The sequence below is a fragment of the Eublepharis macularius genome, chromosome 2, assembly GCF_028583425.1.
Source record: "Eublepharis macularius isolate TG4126 chromosome 2, MPM_Emac_v1.0, whole genome shotgun sequence".
NCBI lineage: Eukaryota > Metazoa > Chordata > Lepidosauria > Squamata > Eublepharidae > Eublepharis > Eublepharis macularius.
The window spans coordinates 173,909,576-173,932,400 of record NC_072791.1 but is presented as its reverse complement, the minus strand read 5'-3'; the positions used below and the strand labels follow the sequence as shown (position 1 = coordinate 173,932,400).

At 42.0% G+C, this 22,825-nt stretch overlaps 1 protein-coding gene across 2 annotated transcripts in view; it reads right to left on the bottom strand.

Moving 5' to 3' along the window:
• MGAT5 (alpha-1,6-mannosylglycoprotein 6-beta-N-acetylglucosaminyltransferase) overlaps positions 1-22,825 on the bottom strand; it is a 190,046-nt gene that overhangs the window by 40,337 nt on the left and 126,884 nt on the right. For both annotated transcript variants that reach the window (XM_054971635.1, XM_054971634.1), the window contains exons 5-10: positions 20,694-20,783; positions 11,668-11,739; positions 10,439-10,600; positions 7,634-7,803; positions 5,751-5,885; positions 3,973-4,106 (exon numbers count right to left, since the gene is read on the bottom strand). In XM_054971635.1, coding sequence (XP_054827610.1) covers positions 3,973-4,106; positions 5,751-5,885; positions 7,634-7,803; positions 10,439-10,600; positions 11,668-11,739; positions 20,694-20,783 — 763 coding nt within the window. The remainder of the gene's footprint in view (positions 1-3,972; positions 4,107-5,750; positions 5,886-7,633; positions 7,804-10,438; positions 10,601-11,667; positions 11,740-20,693; positions 20,784-22,825) is intronic.

Below are 22,825 nucleotides of genomic sequence, written 5' to 3'. Positions count from 1 at the left end.
TTACATGCTCCGTGGTCAGCCTACGGGACGGTACTGTTTAGCGCGCTCCCCTTTGGGGATACTGCCATGCCTCTGGGGGACCACCTGACCCAATACCAAGGAAAAGATTCTTAAAGGGGAGTACGTGGATGGGTTCACCCTCCTTTTTAGAGAATTAGAAAAGAAGGATAAGGAGGACCTTGAGGAGTGTGACAAGGAATGCTTGAAACACTGCAAGATAGATAGGACCTGGGCTAACTGGGTGCCGGGCTTCCTCATATATACAGGAGTCATTGCCTGAGCTCAGCCTTGGAGGGTGCCCCCCTCCATTACAGTATATGGATATCATATACAGGGGGTATTCGGACTTCACCGGTGCAGTCTGGCTGCAATATGATGAAGAGGTCCACATGTGAGCTGCCCTTAACCCCGCCTTGCCTTGGGATCAAATCCACCAGCAGCTTTGGCTGCAAGTCATGTCCCCGGCTAAGCCCAATGCTGGAGATCGCTCCAACAGCGGTCACTTGGTCCAACAGTCCTCCGCGCTAACAGGCTCACACCCTTTTGGGGATCAGGCCCCTCTAGTTTGTGGGGGTCCTCATGCCTTCACAGCTCATAAGCGTGCGAGTCTGGGCAAGAAGTGTGGGCCAGAGGGTTCAGGTCCTTCCCAACAGTAAGGGAAGCAACAGCAAGGGCCCCTCACCTCAATGAGTTAAGAGGTTCTGTACGGTTGTTACCTTGTTGGAGATAATGGTTGTTTTTTTCCCTCGGTTTGAAAGGTTGGCGATGTCCTGGTATTGATATGCAGACTGTTTGAGTTCTGGTTGCAGGTCAAGGCCTGGGGCTTCTTCGCGGTGCTGTACCTGGGTTTATATGTTTCGAGCTGGAATTGTTGTGTTTGAGGAGAGCTGACCGCCAAGGATTCCCTGCAGGGTCAGAAGCTTGGAGTGGTTTTGCTGAGCCCACGGCCTAGGGGCCTGGGCAGGTATTTTCCTTGCTGGAGTGCAGGAAGGTCTGTTTTGTTGGGGTTCAATGCTGCTTGGGTTCCGAGTTTAGTTGTCCATCGCTCCACATATGTGGTATGCGTGGAGCTTGGGACAGGGATTGGGCGTAGGGTAGGTCACCCCTCTGCAAATCGGTGCCGTGTTTGCTGACCTCTACAGAGGGGATGGGGGGAACAACTATTTGGAGGAGGCATGGCAAGGGTTTGGGTGGCTTTAAGCCTCCTGTGGGGTGTGAAGGCTTAAGCAGAGGCTTGGTCTTAGTGGTGGCATGTTAGGAGTTGGGAAAATGAGCGGGCTGCTGACCACCCCTGGCATATCCCCATTGGTGGGGAATTGGGGTCTGTCAAGAGTGGCTGGCTGCTCTACAGCCCAGCTGCAAGGTCAGACGCCCTGGTGAGGAACCCCTGGACAAGTTGGTCCCCCCAGCAGCTGTATGGCCAGAGGGGGAGCTTTAAGGGGGTGAACCACTTTGCCAGGCCAGCTGGGTCACAGCCATACCATGGATGGCTCGCCCCCAGGGCTGTTGGTGGATCACCCAGACAGGTCGGGGCGGGGACCAGGAGTGACCCCAGGGCCCGACCTGTACCACTAGTTAGGCCCTTGCCGTGCTGACAAATATGTTGTTTTAATTTAATAAAAGCGGCCCTTTAATTCCCAGCACTTGTGTCTGCCTCTTCATTCCGACTGGGGGGCAAGGCACATTCCTTGAGCAGAACTCCTCTTCTGGTTCCAAGCCAAAAGATTACACCCAAGATGTCAAGGTAGGCCAAAGACTTGGCAACAGTACGAAAACTATTATATCCACTGAGGCCTGGTGGTACTTTGGCAATTGTGGTTTTCAATGTTCCATTATTATCCCCTCTAATGTATTGCTATTTACATTTTTACTTTTTGTATTCAGTACACATGAACTTTTAAACAAGACAAAGCAGCTTAGATAATTCTCTTTGCCCCCATATTACCTCAAAACAACCCTGTGAGGTTTGTTAGGCTGTGAGTGTGTGATTCGATCAAAGTTACTCAGTGAGCTTCCACAGCAGAGTGGTGACTTGGATCTGGGCCTCCTAGTTCCTACTCTGAAACTCTAACTATTACATTCTAATGGTTTTCAGAGGGGGCTGCTGTTGAACCATAGCAAGCAGTCAGGCCTGGGTAAGTCATTCAAGTCTTGCAGTATCAAGCTGCTCAGTGGTTGCTGCCAGGCCTGGCCCCTTGGCCAAAACAGCCAAGGCTCTCCCTGTCTTTTACTAACAGAAACTAAGCTTAAAATACTAGATAAACTGTTACGGTTGCCTAACAACAGCCACTGCAGGCATCTGGCTAAAGCTGGAGGAGCTCCTTTTATCTTCTGTCTTGTCCATTCATGGTTCCAATATCCAGATTTAACAACAACAATAACAACAATAATAATCACATTCAATTTATATACCACCCTTCAGGACAACTTAATCCCCACTCAGAGCGGTTTACAAAGTATGTCATTATTATCCCCACAACAAAATATCCTGTGAGGTGGGTGGGGCTGAGAGAGCTCCAGAGAACTGTGACTAGCCTAAGGTCACCCAGCTGGCTTCAAGTGGAGGAGTGGGGAAACAAACCCGCCTCTCCAGATTAGAGTCCCGCGGTCGTAATCCCCAAGGCGCTCTCAGTATTCTCAGATCTTTGCCACTTGGCTATTAGTATATAAGATGGCATAGCTATTGCATAAAAAACTAAGAAAACAGAAGTATCCTTATCTATTCAGCACAGAAATCAGTACCTACATTGCCTCTAGCAACAGCATCTACCTATTTGGATTTAGCAATATAATCAATTTTCAAAATTATTTTATATTGTTTATTGGTAGCTCTAGGTTGTTAATGATTTTAACAGTGCAGTCCTAAGCAGATTTACTCAAATATAAGTCCCTTAATTTCAAGGGACTAGCTCCGCACAGGATTGCATTATAAAACAGGTTAGCACATGAATTTCTGAAAGGGCAATACTTTTAAATAAACACATATGATGGACTGCACTTAAAAGCAGGTTTTCTAAGTGCTGCAGAATCAAAGCTGGTAGAGAAAGAGTTACCTATTGCCTGGCATGGAGAGCTTGAGTGGCAAGCTGCTCCCTCCTCTCTGATTCATCAGTTTAGAACCAGTCTGAAGTGAGTCAGTTGGTTTCTGACAGGACTACTGAGTGTGAGCCAAACTACACAAGATGAATTACACGTGTACAGCACATGAATACACTTACACGTGTTTCCCCATTGCTTTCCTATTCACGTGCCTACCACAGTCACTCTGCACTGAATCCCCATGCTTCGACTGGGACAGGTTTCTTCCCCATTCCTCCCAGATGAAGGATGGTGTCCCATGATGCACCTTCTGTTTGCACATGCTCAAGCCTTCCTCTGTAGCTTTTCTGAGAGGAAGACTTGTTTACTCCATTGGACATATCAGGGGGGAAAAAACCAACAGGTTTCCTAAGGGGGCTAAAAAACAGGGGTTCCACATCTCTGCTGAGATCTTGCAGCTCAGCCCACAGGAAGGGGGCATCTATGCAAAGAGGGGGTGGGGATTTCCCACTTTGGGCACTGAAGCAGAATTTATTGTTGTCAGAAAGAATCTACTCTTTCCTGCCTGTTTGTCCCCAGCCACCTCCAGTCTCCATTATTCCATATGGGGAAAACTATGGGGACTATCCAGAGGGATGGGGGTGGCATTTTGCAAAAGAAATCTACCAAATTTTCAGCAGACCTACTGATAACTGTCCTCTAGAGACCCTACAAGTTTCAGGGATACTGGACCTTGGGGAGCTATTTTATGGTCTCCCAAAGAAGTTGCCCCTAGCCGCCCCATTTGTCCCTATTGTGGGGAATAGGGGAATTTGTTCCTAATGTGGGGAATTGCCATGATGAGACGGTAGTACTATGATTTCTCCTAAAAGAAACATTATTTCTAGTCACTATTCTGGAAGACAATTGTTCTGGTAAACAAAGTTAACTTACGAAACATTGTGTAGAATTGTTGTGGATTAAGATTCCATTTTCCCCATGGTGTTTTGTGGCCTTTAGACTGGGCATAATGAGCATGGTTAAACTCTGGTTCAGTCCCAAATGAATCTAGCACTCGTAACATGCACCTGTGTGAAAATAAAACAAAGCAATTATCAAATTAACTATTGACTACTCTATCTTCTGAAATTGAAACACACCATAACTGGTTCTGGCATATGTGAGCATAAAAGTAATTTTTTATCATTATACATATAAATAACTGTAGATATTTACTTTAGACAATTACTTAGGCCAGATGAAACAGGGCAAAAATTGCTCTGATAGTAACATTTACATTATGAATACAGTAAGTTTACGGTTTAGGAAGACTCACTCTCCCACTCTACTGCACAAGCTCAGGCAGTGTTCTTCTTACTCAACTGTACAGTTGAGTACTTGCTTGTTCTAAAAGTATAAATGCTTTGCTGAACAGTCTGGCAGGATACAAGCCATTATACCATACTTCCATGAAACTTCCAGAATGGCCTCTTTTGCTCAGGCTCTTCATAGGATCAAAAAAGGGACTTGACAAGAAAAATGCAATCAGTAGCATTCTTTAGCATCATTTGTTTCACACTTCCATGGATCACAAATGGCTGAAAAAAACCTTCACAAAAAGCCTGGACTATCTACAGCCTTTTTTCGGAAGTGCTACATTCTTATTTGAGTGCACAAGCCCAGAATAAATTTAATGCTTTACTCTAACATAAAATAAAACACACTGAGAGATCACAACGGATTCAGTTCTGTTCCATTTGGAGCACTAATTCATTCAATGCTTTAAGTTATCAGCTTTCAGTGAAAACATTTTACAGCAGTCAAATTATTTTTGGATTACACAGTGTGCTTAGCCACAGCCAAACATATTATTCAGCAGCAGCAGTAAATCACACAGCAGAGAGAAAAGCTGTTGGGTTACTTTGTGTGGGGTGAAAGAAGTAGAATCTAAATAAAGCAGCCCTACTTGGCAATGGGGCTATAAACTGAATGTAGGACACGGGATGATTCTTGGAAGATAAAGATTAACAAAACAGCTAGGCTGAATTATCTATCTGAAACACAGCTGGACATTATATAACATTTATTATTCTCCTTGCTGCCTTAAAACTTAGGTTAAAGAAATAATCATCAGGCATGTACTAATATTCATTACATTTTTTCCTCCAACAGCTGCTAAACAAAAACAAACAAAGATAAGTAAATTTAAAATAACTCCTAAAGCAGAATCACTATTTTTGTTTTGTGTGTGTACATTTCTGCTGGGCATATACAATGTCAAAAAAATTACTGTAAACCTCAGAGCTCAAAGGAATCCCTATAAAACATTTAAGGCAATTCCTTGGGTCTCAGGGCAGGAAATTTCTATTGTATCCATCAATGACAAATTCCCATCCAGCTTTTTGTCATGAAGACACACATTCAAGAACATTCTAAGGCAATTCACTTCATTGTTAGATATTGTTCTTAAATTTAAGGAAGTTTCTTCTAATGTTTAAAACAGTCTTCCTTCAAACCTGTTTCAGATTAAGCTAAAACAAAAGAGTTGAGATGCTATTTATTTCTAACATTCAATGCTTTGGGAAAATGGAACAACAACTTTTTATTTGTGTCATCCCACTGACAGAATTGACTTTTGTTAGCAGAAATTTCAGCCCGGATCCAGTCTTATGTATCTGGAACTACAGTTCCTTTTGTTAAAGAAAATTATTTCAAAAGACAGCTGTACTTACTGATAATGAACCCAGGATGGTCCAAGAGTTTTCTTAAATTGAGTGAGTCCAACAATGTCAATGTAAATGAGTTCTACAACTTTATCTCCTTGTGTTGGGCAGCCTGATCGGTTACCAACAACCTTCTTCATAATCCTAGCCAAAAGAAAAAGCGGGAAGAATTCAAACTTCTGCATTGACATGTCAGATTAAGAAACTTGGCCTTCTCATTGCGTGTATCAGAAAAAGAGGTAAAGAAGATCAGGATTTTCTTCTGAAGAGAATGCTGAATTTTAAAAGGACAGGTTGTGGTCTTTGGAGGGCTGCCAAAAACTAGTTCATGGATTATAATGCTAGTTATAATGCTAGTTATAATGCTAGCCTTAAGGCATCCAGATCAAGGCATCTTGATTATTTTTTAATAGCTAGCTGTTTTTATTTCCTGGATTCTGCATCATTCCCTTGGAGAACCTTTCCTGGTTTTAGATTATTAATTTATTATTAGAAATGAATTTATTATTCTATTATTGCTCAAGATAATTTGATCATAAGAGCTCTGAAAAAGAAAGGAAGAATTATATCATTACTTGCTTATTTTGTCATATATTTATCATGGTTTTAGATTATGCTGTTTATCTAAAAACTTCATTGTTTTAAGTCAATTATCTTTTACTAGTGTACAAAGCCTCTAAAGCATATATTGCTGAATAAGCATATTATTCATGCAGTATAGATATTTCTTCTGCATTTCTGTATGTTGGTCTAGTTTCCTGCGCTAGCAGAACCACAACGAACGCTAGAAATTTTTTTTCTAGATAAATATTTACTGCTGGAGGACAGTATGATACTTCCAATTACTGTGAATTTACTCCTTTTAGAAAGAGATAATATTTGGTAGCTTTAAAAGTATATAATGAAGTTACTGTACAGGCATAAAAATCAGTACCTGGAATTCTGCACAGGTTAGAATTCATGGTAGACTAAAAATAGGTAGGGAATAGGGATATAGACTACTCCCATAAAAATAATTATTTCCACAATCTGATTACATATTTTAGGACTGATACCTACACCTTATTCTTCCATCTCATGGACTTCAAACATTTCCATTTATGGCTACATGCACCGCCCCCCCCTGTCGTCTGTCTGTCTGTCTGTCATTCACACACAGAGGAAAACAAGCTGTCACACACTGCATTTAACAGTCTCTTTAATCCAGAGTAAAGCACAATAGAAAAAAGTTTGTCATGCTCATTGATTTAAGATGTCATTCAGATGAAGAATTCTTTGAGACTCTGTAACTGAAATTCATCTGTGCTCAGCTTCCAAATGCCCTCTATAAAATATGTCCTATTAAAAAACAAAACATAGAGCAACTAATAAAGCTATCATTCTAAACACCACTGAAATGCCAATGAAAAAACTCTGAATGATTTCTTTAGTTGGTTGGGGAGAACAAGATTTTAAAATAATGGATCAAAATCCCCAAAAAAGTCTAAACAAATTAATATTTCATACAAATTAGCAGCACCCAATTAAAATTCTTAATTTTAATCTTATTTGGAAATAAAGTTTAATTACTGAGGAATAGCAATGAATTATGAGACCCAACCATTTATCTTGCTGCAGATGTTTAACACACCTGTAATAGCGGAGAATAAGCTGCTTAGTTTGAATTTTCCAACATTCATTTATGAAGCCTCAGGAGGAAAAAGCTACAATGAAAACATATTATCCTTTCCATGCTGCATATATTTAGCTGTTATCATCTGTTTATTGAATTATCACTTTCATTTTCCTCTTCATAAAATTACAGACTGAACAATTGAGACCTTAAGAGTTTATAGTTAGTTTTTTTTTTCTTTTTGGTATGCTACTTTCAAAATGGAAGATAATCTCCTTACTCCTTCAACTCTGCCAGTGAAGCTGAAATCCTAATGTCATGGCCCAGTAAATAGAGAGATGTAATTAAATCACTCCACTGGACTAATTCACCAAGCGGGCCCCCACTAAAGGCATTCTCTGCTATCTTGAATCCAGATTCTTTTGTCAGGAGTCCCAGATGAACAAGGACCTGAAACAGAAAGCCAAATACAATTAGCATTGGTATCCATTGGTCTCTCTCTCTCTCTCTCTCTCTCTCTCTCTCTCTCTCTCTCACACACACACACACACACACACACACACAGAAGGCAAATCCATGTGAGATTTTCCTATCATGATAGCCAAAATAGTACTTTTACATCATTATCTAAGGCTTTAAATACTTATTTGACAAAGAACAAAAAACCCTCATCAGAATCCTAAGCAATAATGTAGTTTCCTATTAATAGTTTTCTGTAACCGTCTTTCATTAAATTACCAATTTTAATTCTATGAGAGCTGATGTGTTTGAAAATTTCATCAACTTCTGTCTTTACAATGCAAAGATAGCATTTAGGTTCTATCTACTATAATCTTGAAGGATATCCTATATTCTTCAAAACCTACTGCTTTTCTGTGTGTATTCAGGTAGAATATTTTCTAATTTTAAACCCTGTAAGATTAGTTGCAGTTTGATGTGGTGTAGCCCATAAAACAACATCAGTAACGTTCATAACTGAGTTTCATTACAGCCAATTTCTCTCATTACATCACCACATCATTTGTGGAGCACAGTTTTCCCCAAAGGACTATTACAACATTACTCACACCCTATGTAAACACTGCAAAAATGGTTTCACACGATGATGCTTCCATGCGGAGTGGTATGATGTTTGAAATCCACTTACCATTTAGACACCTGATAATATAGAGACTCTCTAGGCCAGCTCTTGCCCAGGCAATCAATCCGGCCCCCACCTGGCCGGCAGCCAAAGGCTTGAGGCCGGGGGCCACATTTGCCGCCACGGAGAGTAAGTGGCAGCGTTTCCCCGGCCTCGTAGGGTCACATGGGAAGGGGGTGGGGCTTGGCACCTTAACAGGCAGCCCTGCCCCCTGTTCCTGCACTTGCCGCCTAGTGCTCGGTAAAAGCAGAGTGTTTCTCCTGCTCCCTGAGCACTTTCAGGCCTTCAGAGCCGTTTGCAGCAACAGCTGAGAGGTGGCAAGCGTAGGAGCGGCCAGAGCAAGCCTCTGAGTGTTTGCGTTGCGCTCAGAGAGCGTCGGGGAGGCAGCAAGCTGGCCGAAGACCAGCTGGATGTTGGGAAGGCTGAGCGGCGTGGAGCAAAGCAGTGAAAGGCTTCTGTGACTCGACAAGAAGTGGCTGCTTTCTCAGCATCAAATTTGTGCTAAGCATTGCATTCTTGTATCACATTCCCTTCAGAGCTGTACCTCAGCGGGGTTATTCAGGGAGGGGTTTTGGGGGGGCCTGCTTAGCAGGCTTGCCTGGTTTGGGGCAGCTCTCCCTCCTCCCACTAGGTAGCATATATTGGGAGCCAGTTATTTGGCTTTCTTTTCTGTGGCCTACATACTGTTGATTGAACTTAGTATACAGTTTGCCCTATAGGGGCTGTAGGTTTGACTGCAAAAGGGGCCTTGAAGAAAGGGGCAGACATTTCTAGCTCAGTTGCCTCATTATAAGCATAAGGGGCAGCCATTTTAGTGGGACTCTGTGTCCAGGCACAGGTTGGCAGCCATTTTAAATTCATTTCGGGAGCTTTGTGGGCAGTTTTACGGCTACCTTAACAGTTTGTACAGCCTACGAGCTTGTGGGGGCGCATTTTGCTACTAGGCGGAATTAATAATAATAATAATTATAATAATACTACTAATAATAGTTATTAATTATTAATAAGTGCTTATATACTGTCATGCCTCCAAAAAAGGGGTCTGGCCCTTCCAAAGGCAAACAACCAGCCAAGAAGCCCCCACCTAAGAGGCCTCCACCCACTTTGTCCTCTTCAGTTCCTGCACTTGCCGCCTAGTGCTCAGCCCACCCACCCGCCCAATGGCAGTCCAGGTTTTGACTGGTCACCTTATGGGGGCCAGGTAGGAATTTTTACTTTTTTCCCTGATTGGCCTTGGGAACTAAGTTTTTCACTTACCTTGTACCGCTTGTTGGAGCTGTGGCTATTGGCTACGGTGGTGCTGTATAGGCTATCACTGGCAGGATTTAGTTGGGGGGATGTTAGCGGGATGGTGAGTACCCTTGGCGCATCCCCATTTGTGGGGATAGTGGGAGCCTGTCAGGATCGGCTGGCATGCTTGGCGGTGGCATGTTGAGAGGGCAGGCGGTGGCCAGTTGAGTGGGAGCCCCTGGAAAAGTCCTGCCCTCATGCTCCGTGGCGGGGGTGCTTGGAGCTTTAAGGGGGAAACCATCCACCAGGCCGGCCGGATCCCAGCCATGCAATTGGATGGCTCGCATCCAGGGCAGTGGGTCTCGCCCAGACAGGTCAAGGTGGGGTCCAGGGGAGTGACCCCAGGGCTTGACCTGTACCGCTGGTTAGGCCCTTGCCAGGTTTCAGTTGTTGCAGTTCATGTTGTTGCCATAAATAAAAAGTGGCCCTTCATTACCCAAGCCTTGTGTCTGCCTCTTTTTCGACTGGGTGGGCAAAGCCACCTATGTACTAAGCTCAATCTGTCCTCACATTCCTTGTGACTTGTGTCTTCTATCTGGCTGTAAGCCTCAGGCAGAGCTTGTCATTTGTAAAGTAAATATGGAAGACTTTACATTTCAGTTTCCCGCACATAGCAATTTAAATGTTTACTTACTGTTCCAAAGCAGTACTCACTTTTTTTCGTTTTCTCTTCTCCAGGTTTTGTTTTTCAGCAAGTGATTTAATTGCTTCTATCCAAGTATCAGCCATTCTTCTTATTCTCAGCATCATCCACCTAAATTCTTCATGTCTGGACATCATTTTGTAGAGCAAATCAAAATTTGTTCGAATTTCAGCCTTCAATTAAACAATGATTTAAAAATCAGTGAATCTGCCAGCTTTATACTTTTTCCCTACATTAATAAGTATGTGTGTGTGTCTATGTACATAATCTCTATTCCATCATCCTTTTGTTAAAATCAGAATTACATATAGGTTTTTCAAAATTCAAATCCATAAAGCAGGAAAATGTATACTAGTCTCACAAACACTAATCCTGTGACAACTATAACTGAGAAACATCCCAATGATTTTTCAACACACAATGCTAGTAGTGCTGTTTCAGTGACAAAGCCTCCCCCATCCACTCAGTGTAAGCTCAACAGGGAGCTGCAGCTCATAATGACTTTGTGACAGCTGTAGCTTACGTGATACGTATTTACCAAATATGTGCTGTATATATCCAAAGTTATATATAAAGTGGGTTTTAATTGGAAAGCCAACAAAGATCACCACCCTTTGCTTAAAGGCTCTTTAAATATTTTTCATCGGATATGAAATGACCATGGTTGTATAAAGTGCTTGGACTTTGGGCCAAATAAAATGTAACGGGGGAAACTACAGGTATTCACATATCCCTCTGTCCACATGTAAAGCTGGGCACAGGTAGGAGGGAGGAGGGTTTTCTTTTACAAACAGTAAAGGCAACGTTCAGGTAAGGGGAGCTTAACACTGCCCACCTTGCTGCAGTCCAGAATTTTCCTCCCGGCCTCTGTCTAGTACCACAGTTAGCTGAGCTGGAAGAGTAATGCTTAAAGTAACATAACAGAGTGATGTAAGCTGAGCATAAAAGCAGGGTTTATCTCCTCTCACTTGTACAGTCCCCACTATGTCCACAAAAAGGCTCAATCTAGTTCATGAATAGACGTATTAATGTGGCAGATCAAACTGCCATACATAAAGTGAAGCATACATCCAAACCTTTGCTGAAATAGGTTTCCAAATTTCAAAACTGTACAGTTTATCTTCCAAAATACTTACAAAAATACAAAAAAGTGACAGATTGAATGTTGAGATCAAAGTAGCAATAATCAAGTTCCACTTAGAAGGTTGTGAAGTATCTCTAGTATCTTTTAAAATCTCACCATTGCCTTTTGATCCATTTCTTCATTAGGATTTTTTGCTCTCCAGGGTAAACGAGGACACCAGTTTTCAACCTGCAGAAATAAGGATCTTTTGTTAAGACGTCTAATTCAGCTTTAACTGAATCAAGCAAAACAACTGTTAAATTATTTCGGTGATGCAACTCCTCCCTACAGGAACCCCAACAGAACTGCAGGAGGTCAGCAGGTGACTAAACAAAAACACATTCTTTGTATAGAATGCTAAACCAGCATTAGAAATCCAAAATACAGCAAACAGATCAGCTATTAACGGGTTTATCTTCAGCTTCTTTCAATAACCTTTTATTAACTGATCAAATCTGGAGTATATAACTGCAGAGAGCTCTGAAGTTCTGAAGAGGTTGATATAATTTCTTTTAAAGGAAAGAATAGTAAGATTCTCTGCTCCGTGGGGTGGCTACTACACTGTACGATACATGAATTGTAAGCTTTAAAAAGAAAAATAAGTATCATATAGAGAGGATACACAACAAAGGAAATGAGCAAGCAACAATAAGTAAAAACTTTAAGAGTAGCAGTAGGATTCTTCCCACTGAAAACAGTAATGAAAACAGTGTTGAGTTTCAAGGAAGCAAAGCTCCCACATTCACATGCTAGCTGTCTAATTAGTCTAACATGATGCTCTGGAGAGGGCAGGATGCCACAATGCCTCTTCCCACTCTCATCTACTGTTGACATTATTTCCAATAGGCATGGCACCCAAATGGGCAAGAAGACATAACGGTAAATTTCCTTTCACTGTTCTCCGATATATATTCAGTGATACGCAAGTTATTACATTTCAAAATGTACCCCAGAGCTATCTTGCTTTCCCTTTGAAAAGTCTTATGTGTAATGGGAATGCAACAAACGTTGGAAAATGGTAAGCATCTTAGGAGACAAACCTTTCTGAATCTGTGTCACTAAGTGGGTACCTAATAATACTTACCTGCTGACCGAGAGTCCAAATTTAAAATTTGATTGCTCTCAGCCTTAAAAAAAAATGACCTGGCATGTTAAAAAACAAAACAACGATACTGCTCCCATGAATACAGGCAACGTATAAACTGGTGGAGAGAGCCCTCAAGTCATAGTTGACTGTACTGGTGGGGTTTCATGGCAAGAGACTAACAGAGGTGGTTTGCCATTGCCTGCCTCTACAACCTTGGTCTTCGTTAGAGGATCCCCATCCAATTACTAACCAAGGCTGACCCTGTTCAGCTTCTGAGATCTGGCAAGATCAGGCACACCTGGGCAAGCCAGGTCAGGGCACATATAAATTACTTCTTGGCAAAAAAAATTAGATAGGAAACAAAACTTTTCTGATTTTGTTAAAATCCCTACTCAATGCTCAATTTATTCTTCCTAACTGCTCCATTCCTACATGGTGCTGCACAAATTATCCAAATAATTATTTGTAACCATGTTTATAATGACAATACATGCACCAGGAATGTATTTGGAAAATGTATGCCCTCATCAATTTATATGACAAAAGTGCTAAGAATAAGAACAACACAGGATCAGATTCCAGGAAAGACTCTTCATCTGGAGATGGAGAACACTCAACAGATGTCTGCTCTGATAATAAACACCCAGCAGAGGATCCCACTCTGAGCGCAAAGCCATTGGGAAATTCAGACGACAATCTTGTCACCACGCAGGCTGTGCATCACAGGCACCCCTCTAGATCACAAAGACAGTTGTAGTGAGGCTGTGTAGAAGGACTGCCAGGCATGCAACCTGTGCCAACATCAGTGAATAAGTCTATTCCTACATACTCTTAGCTTCTTCCAGGATCAGGGCTCAAGCAGGAGTTTGCAAGGCCAACCTGAAAACTTTCCTGAAGTTTGTTTCATTGAATCTTATCACAGCTCATTAGACATCCCCCCCCCCCCCAGTCTGTAAGTAAGTTAAGGAACACATAGCTAAACACTATGTTCAATGTAAAGCAGAGTGCTAGCTATGGAAGTAGTCTGAGATGTTGTTAAACAAAAGCAGAATTGGCTATGGGGGTACTCAAGGCCTATAGTGCCTAGATTGGGTTGATACTTTGTTCACACAGGGCTATCTGAAAGTGCTTGGATTGTCCCTATTTGGTAGCTGAAAGAACCAGAGCATTGGCCCTCTGCTCCTGACTCCAGATCATGGTCCAGCACCCTGATTTATGAGTCAGGTTGATGTCTTCTTTCCTTTGCAAAAACTGCAGTGTTGTTAATATGATATGGATTGAGTGCTTGTTCCACACATTTATTTTATTGCAGCTGTGGTTATTTACAATTGTATTAGGCGAGTCTCTCTACTACCTCATTTTCATACACAGACATATTTGTGAGAAACAGCAACCCCACCTCAACATTTACCACACCAGATAACAGATTTTAAAATTAATAATTTTATGATATGCCAGAACTAGATTTTCATGTGGAAATTTCTTTTCTTACAAAATAACCAGAACTTTACCAAATGTTGTACTGTTGACTAAGCACACTTAAGATTTTTCACAAATGACCGCATAAATTTGTCAAGTAATAAGTATGTAAAATTTCTCTTATGCATCACAGTATTATACACTTAAGGAATGAGTAAAATGTAAAGCCACCCCTGTAATGTGAAAGGAAGACTTGGAGACATCTCTGGCAACTGAGTGAAATCCAGACTGAGTCTGTTCCTTCCTATGCTTATGGTAATTGAAGACTGGGTGTGGCCAAAGGTGAAAGCCATTTTGTGTGAACCAAGGAGTCGTGGCCAGAAAACAGACACCGCTGATTTTGTCCCTTGGCTCACACCCTATGGAGTGTCAGGCCTAACCCATAATTCTGGGGCTTCTTTCTCTGTGTGTATTTTGTCGGTTGGAATTATACTTTTGTTTTTCCTCTAAGCCACTTGCATTGCAGTCCTAAGGAGAGTTACTCCAGTCCTACTGAAATCAATGGGCTTAGACTGGAGTAACTCTTCTTAGGATTGCACTGTTGGAGTACTACTCAGTGGGGAGAAAAGTGAGGTAGAAATCCTTACAGTGACTGAAGATAATTATAGGTACAAAATAATACTGACAGCATGAAACTCCCTCCTCAAAACCCATATTTTCATGAAGCCTGCCTTAACCCCTTATTCCTCATCCTCCACAGAAACGATACAAATATATGCAGCTACATTTACTCGTATACTGTTCTTTTAAAAATGTTTAAATTGTTGTTAACATGAAAAAGGGAGAAAAATACAAAAGCTCACTCATTACAAAGTTAAAAAAAACACATAGGGGGAGCATGTGCTTTTCTCCACAAAAGGAGATAAAGCTCATTTCCCCATAAATTTATCATCCCTTATATCTTCTTGATTTGTAATTCTACTTGGACATCTATTTATTTATTTTACTTCATATATATCCTGCTTTCTCCCTAGCTGGGACACAGTTAGGATCCATAAATCATAACAGTCCTGTGAGGTAGGTTAGGCGGAGAGTGTATGACTAGCCCAAGATCACCAAGCGAGCTTCCACGCAGAGCGAGGATTTCAATCTGATATTCTAGCCACTACACCATGCTGGCTCTCAAGGGAGATGTTTTAGTCACGAGATCACTTTATTTATTATTTATTTACCTCATTTATACTCTGCTTTTCTCCTCAAAGGGGACCCAAAGAGCTTATACCATTCTCCTCTACACATTTTATCTTCACAACAACCTTGTGAGGTAGATTTGGTTAAGTCTAGACCAAGGCCTCCCAGTGAACTTCCATGGCAGAGTGGGGATTTGAACCTGCATCACCAAGGCCCTCGTCCAGCAATCTTAACCACTATACTACACTGGCTCTTATGTCAGTTTAGACAAGACAGCAATTTTCTGTACTCTTATAATCCAGTCATTAATATTGGGGATCAGGATTTCTAACAGAACATTACATGTTGTCTTGTAGCAGTTAATAAGCTTTTTATAAACTTTATCTTTAACACAATATAATAAAGCAATTACAGTATCAAATGGTAAATTGCTCACATGCTTTACCATCCCTCTTCTGTCCTTCAATGTCAACGTTGATATTACAAATCACAGAGTCCACAGATAATTTTCTAAGGCTTTCCATAAATAGCTTAAAATCTCCTAAAATTATTCACATTTGTTCTAGTACAGAAGAGAAACAGTTTTAAGAACCACAGGAGCACATCTGTATTCATCTGCTGTGTATGCTATGTAGTCTCAAGTCTTACTTAGCAGAACATATTTTAAATTCTGGACACGTGTCAAGTACCTTGATTAATATACCCCGATAAACCCACTCTCCTGCAGCAAAAAAAAAAAGTCTCATGAGGTATCCAAGAATTAATATTGTATGAATATCATTACTCCAAAATGATGGCTTTGCAAATAGTCCTGAAATGTAAAGTAAAAGATTTATTTTATCTTTTTTTCTGAAACCCTACAGCACTTTAAAATTCTGCTGCTTTTTCTTTCTAACCTCAGTAAGGTGCTTGTTCAGCAGGCACCATATTATCATTCAGCTGTCACCCATATCACAAATACTCAATTCTCCATCACTGCCCATTTTGACAAATTACTTTGTGCGACACCAGCTCCGAGTTATCTTTAGTAACCAACAAAGCTCATATATCCACATCATTGTAGTGGTTATTAGAATTTCATTTCATGCTTGCATTCACAAATATTTAAGCTTTCAGCCTTTGTTGTTTAGCATTAATCATTGCATTAATCACAGGATTAAGTATGCTGAATTTAAACTCAAGGTTAATAGCAAGCCCAAACAATATTAGTTTTATGTGCTGTCAAAGAAACCTCTTAGAAACACCCCCAAAGACCTTTATGTTTGCTGTTCACTAAACATAAAACAGATTGATGACTAAAACAGTTCATTTGTTCTTCTGGGAAGCTCTATACTTCCTAAACTATACACTGTAGCAGAAATGCCACATGAATGTAACCTGTAAGTATCCTAAATTCTAGATAGTTTAAGAGACAATAACAACATACTTTGTAAACCGCTCTGTGTGGGTGTTAAGTTGTCCTGAAGGGCGGTATATAAATCGAATGTTATTATGTTATTACTATATGGCTTGGGACCAGCACATTTATAGGACCACCTTCTCTGATACCTGTTCATTCCAGTCATCATCAGTGCCCTGCTTTGGGTGCCCCTGCCATATGAGGGTAGACAGGTGGCAACTCAAGAAACAGCCTTCTCAAAACTCTGGAGATTTCTCTCTCCTCCACTATTGCTGGTGAAGACTTTTTTGTATTGTCAGGCATACCCTCAATAACTGTCATTTGCCCTCCTCCCTGCTCTTTGTGTTGTATGTTTCTGTGGCCATATTTATCAAATTGTTTTAATACTACTTGAAATATTGTTTTAAATTTAAATTGTTTTAATATGTTACTTAAGAAAGAAAGCCTTAATGGGGGTAAACAGATACAGCAAGAATATCAATGGCTTCTACTCACAGCGGCTAAAGGTAATCTCCATATTTAGAGGCAGCAAACCTTTGAATACCAACGTTAGGAGTCAACGTCAAGAGAAGGTCTTGGCCTGTGCAACCCATTCGTTGGGCCTCCAGGGCAACTGGTTGGCTGTTGTATGAAACAGGATGCTGGACCACTGGGCTGATCCAGCAGAGTTCTTCTTGTCTTCTTATACGACTCTAATAAATTTTCTGTTCTTTTCTGCTTAGCATATGTGCATCATATTCAAGACTGACTACATTTTGTCATAGTTTTTGTTGTACATCTAGCAGTATATCTGTATGCTGACTTTAAAACAAACTCATTCACAAGTACATTGAGAAATGTCTCTTTTCTGATTAATGTTTGTAAAGAAAAATCTGCAAGTGTACCAAGAAATGCCCTGACCCAGTGTTTGGTGCTGCCAGTCTGTGTGCTACTCATCCAACCTTTCCAGTAGCAAAAGGCCCCATACCACTCACCCCTCACCTGCAGCAGCTTTGGAATTTGAGGTAGCCTTATTCTTCAGAGGAGGGCAGTGGGCATGGCTCAGGAACAGCCTGGCCTGCAGGAGGCCACCAGCAACCTGGGGCTGGAGACAGCAGGCCCTACCTGCCTGCAACAGATTTGGGACCCAGGGCAGACTTAACCTCTTCCCAAGGAAGGCAGTAGGCACTGCCTAGGAACAACCTGGCCAGAAGGAAGCCTCCAATGGCTTGAACCTGGAAGGAACAGGCCCCGCTATGGCTGCCAAGCTTGACCAGGGAGTGGGCAGGCAAATCAATCCTGGATGAGCTGGAAGGGAGGGGGAAGTCAGGAGGACTAAAAGGCTGACACAGTCCTTCCAGCTGATAGGCTGGAGAGAGGGCCATTCAGGGAGGCTGGGGCAGGACTGAAAGGAGGCCTGGGGGCAGAACAAGGAAACACCTGTATAAGTGAATTCCTGTGAGTGCTGATGATAGTGATTGAGAGAAAACTCTGGAGAGGCTGGCTTCCCCAGCTAGGGGAAGGAACAAGGTGCTGCAACCTCCTTCCCTGGCTAGTCTGAGACAACCCACTGAGAGCAACCAGTAAGATGGTGGAGAGCTGGTTGGTGACACTAATGAGGGAGGAATCTCACACCAGGATAGCCTAGGCTAGCCAAGTCTCATCAGATCTTGGAAGTTAAGTAGGGTTGGCCCTTGTTAGTTCTTGGACAGTAGACCACCAAGAAGGTACAGGGTTGCTATGCAGAGGTCAGCAATGGTAAATCACCTACCATCTCTGTTCGTCTCTTGCTTTAAAAACCCTATGGGGTTGCCATGTTGTCTGTGACTTGACAGCACTTTGCACACCCCAAAATTGGAATGTTTAAATGCCCCTCAACAAATGTACCTGCTGTAATCTCCCTTGAGTTTCAGCGAGAAAGGCAGGCTATAAATAAGCGCACTACTACTACTACTACTACTACTACTACTACTACTACTACTACTACTACTACTACTACTACCCTGGATAGTCCAGGTGAGCCTGATCTTGTCAGATCTCAGAAGCTAAGCAGGGCTGGCCCAGTCCTGGGCTCAGGCTCACTGCATCCTTACCCAGGTGTTGCTTAACTCAGTGCCACTCTTGCACTCAGGCTTGGGACGGCTCACAGCCACCACGCCTGGCTTCAGAGTGGCTTGCTGCCTCAGTGGTAGGGCCTGGACTGGCTTGCTGCCTCTGAAGCAGAGCTTGGGGCAGCTTGCTGGCACCACACCAGCCTCAGAGTGGCTCACTGCCTCCTTGCCTAGGCCTGTGTCTCGATGCTGCTGTGCTGGGCTTGAGTCAGCTCATTACCCAAACCTCGGATGTCTCACTGCTGCTGCTGGGCACATGCGCAGGCCTCAGGTGTTAACTCCCCCCCCCCAATTATTTTCATCTCATGTTTCAGATTTTTCTGCAACCCTGGGAAATCCCCTAAGGTTGCTGAAACATCTGGCCCAATATGGGGCCCAAGTGGCCCCAATCTGTGGGTTTAAGTATCTGCAGATCAGGGCCACTCAGCTAGTAGTATATAAGATGACGATGATTATGTAGTGGATAAACACCTCCAGATCTATTGCTGAAACAGCTTGAAACTCGCTCTCTTCTCTGCTGTATAATACTAAGCAAATATTTGCAAACCAATATTATAATTTTAATTTTGTTGTTGAATCACTTCCTCCAGCCTTGTCTATTTTCTTTTACAGATCAAGATACCTGCTGCTAAAGATAGCTTTAGACACATAAGCAGTCACTCATTTTATATTACTTAAAAGGAACAATTGATCAGTTTAGAATACTTCTGACTAAATCTTACAGATTTGAAAAGATGTTTTTAGAGTATTTTCAGTACACTAATTTCTATATGTCTCAAATTCAATCCATCCTAATGAATTGATCTGCCGCATCTAAAAACTGGAAAGTATTGATCTACTGAAAGCCTGTTCACAGGCATTATGATGGACCCTTTGCCTGGAACTATTTTATGAAATCAGTTTTTTTCCATCTACTGTATTCTTAATTAGAATGTCTATAAAAAGGACACCAGTAGCGCATGCAGGTACTACGAAGATAGCTCATGGCATAAGCAACATAAACATGCAAACTAAGAAAACACATTGGCCTTTCATTTATACTTGAAAGATAAAGAGGTAATACTGATATGCTAATTTTTTAAAAAATCATGGAACAAGTTCTATTTATCTATATGTAGAGAGAGCATTTAGATAATTTAATGCAATATTTATTCATTATCTACATCACATCTATTGGATACAAATAAAACAAGGGCAAAGTCACAGAAAATCCCTCCCTGCCCTGTATGGTTAGAAATGTACTACTATCCATTGTTCTACTTGGGGAATCGAAATGTGATATAAGTCCCATAGCCTGGATCAAGAAGTTCAAGAATTTACTTAAAGGTGTTCAAATATAGGAATATTCATTCAGATGTAAGGGATCTGCCAACTGTTCCTGGCGACAAAAGGCAGATGGTTCCTAGAGTTTACTTTTTACTTTTGTCTACTTACAAGGAATTTCTTTCAGAATTAGTAAATGTTCACATTTTTGTTATTACTTTGAAATGATCTGCTATCTAAAAAGGGTAAACTACAAATCAACATTTGATGGAAACAGCAAGCACAAATAAATTATTTATATGGCTGTGGTTACCCAATCAAAACAAAAGTTATGCTTCTATGCAAACTGGCACTCTGTAGTGTTCATCTAAGACCAAGATACAGGATCAGAATTCGGTATTACACCATTTCACACAACAAATTGGTTGATTAAATGTTGAAATTCAAACTAGAATCCTGCATTTAAGTTTCACATGTGGAGGTAACTTTGCATTGTTTACCATTAAGGAGAATTTAAACATCTGATCCCCAGAAACTATCAACAAAAGGAACAGCGCAGCAAGAGATACATCACACGAATTCAAAACAAATTTCCTGAACAAAAATTAAGCTTCCCATCATTTTTCACAGTAACAATGTTATTCATCTGAATTTACCTGTAGCTTAACGTGTCATGCAACATAAGCTTACTGACCTCACTGAGGTAAATAAAGAAGGAGCATGTGGACCCATCCACGCCATAACTTGCGTAACAGGGATCAGATCGCCACATATCTTTCATCCACTAGACAGGGGAAAAAACACAAACAAGAAGTTAGGGGTTTATGAACCTGACCACAAGACTTATTACACATTTATAGTAAGACTCAGGGAACTGGCAGAAAAGAGTACTTTAGGTCAACAAGGTCAACACAGTCTTCAGTCAACAGTAGGGAGTAATTGCTATAGCTGATGAAGATCTGACACAGTCAGTCAGTAGGGAATGGACAGATTAACCTAATAGTCATCACACCACTATACTACGGCTCACCACAGTGAGCATGGCCTTTATATACCAGGCCTGGAATATACCATCAACTGCTTTTTAAAATCCTTGTAATTACAAATGAAGCACAGATAATGAAACTAACTTATCAGCAAGCTATAATGCTGTCCTCTCACTACAGAGACACTAGATATACTGGCTACAAGGTTAGGTGCCAGCAAAAAAAATGGCATAGCGCATGCAATGGAAAAGGCCAAGCACTCCCCGTGAGTGCTAGAGGTTCAGCATCTTCTCAATCCTGGTGGAGCACAGGATGCTCCTACAACCAATCACTCCTTTCCCTCCCCAGCAGCAGACAAGTCCACCCCGGCATCCAGCACTATATAAACACCAACCAGGACAACCCATCCCCGCAGAGGGCCTACTCTTGCTGAAATCTTAGTCTCTTCTGGGCTTCCCACAGACGGCAACAGGCTTGCACTGCACTGGATCCTTCCTTCTTCCTATTGATTTCTACGCAAAATAGGAAAGGTATAACTTTGCTCTTCATCTTATCTATGACCCCTTATTTTCCAGTTCACACTGCATCACACAGAGAGCTGATATTCCACTTCCCTCTGCTGTGTAGAAAGACTAGACACTCATTCCTCTTCTGACTTGTTCACCATTTCCCCCCATATTTAAGCTTAGAGATAACTAGTGCTCCAAATTGGAATAGCTTTGGTTGATATTTTCTGGGTGTTGTTCGGACATGTGTTATTTGCTTGTGTTTTGTTTTAATATCTGCTAATATTTACTCAGGATAAGTTCCTCCTCCCTCTCCAAATCCCTCAATCCCTTTTAAAAAAATCTTTAAATCTGTTTCTGTTGTCCATTTCCTACTGAATCACTCCTCACAGTTACTCAGAGCCACCTCTTTAGGTAAAGATCAGTGTTCCTACTCCTTGCACAAACAAGCAACCCAATTCCCCATACCAGTTTGAACATGCATGTCTACATGTTTGCAGGGATGTGGTAACATCCCTATAACTCTGTCCCTATCCGCTTGTGACCAGAAGAGACTAGTTGCTCCCATCTCTGCTTCACTTCCTTCACCCACTTGTGACTTCTTGGTGCTGCTCCTTTACACATCTGAGGGGTTGGGCTCTTTCTCAGGGATGACCATGCTGGAGTCCTTCTGATGCCACTGGACCTCTGTTCTAGTCAGCTGCAGACCATAGTGGGGATCCAATGGCACCTGTAGTTCTCCAGCCTCCTCCCCCTATGTACTCTGCTGCCCACAGGGATGCAACTCTCTCCACTTCCACAACCCGCCCCCCAGCCTTGTCTCAGTGCTTCCAAACCCTTTTCTATAGTGGCTGTGCTTCATTGACCTATTTTGCTATGACTGTGGGCATGGGGTATTGTCCTGAGCATGTGCATGACCCCTGTCAGACGACTGATGTTTTGCTCTCCATTTCCCCCACCATGCCCCTTTGCATTCTTTGCCAGTATCATGGAACATTTTCATGCCCTGATCCATTTCAGACATGCTTGGTGGCCACGAGAGTCATCTTCTGGATGTTGGACATTTCAGGGTCACCAGAGGCAGCACTTGTGGAGGAGCAGACTTGATATCTTTGGAGGGAAAAAGAGTTGCAGGAGGTGGGGAGAAGCTGAGAGAGTTACAGGGTGGGCTGCCCTGGCTCTTGCAGCTTCTGTGGTCCCTGGAGGATTTTGGATTGGAGCCATAGTCAGGTCCCTGAGCGTAGGGTCCACAGCTTGTACATAGGGCCCCATAACCCTGTCTGCCCTGTGAGCAGCAGTCAAGCAGGAGTGGGCTGGAGTATGGCTCCCAGGTG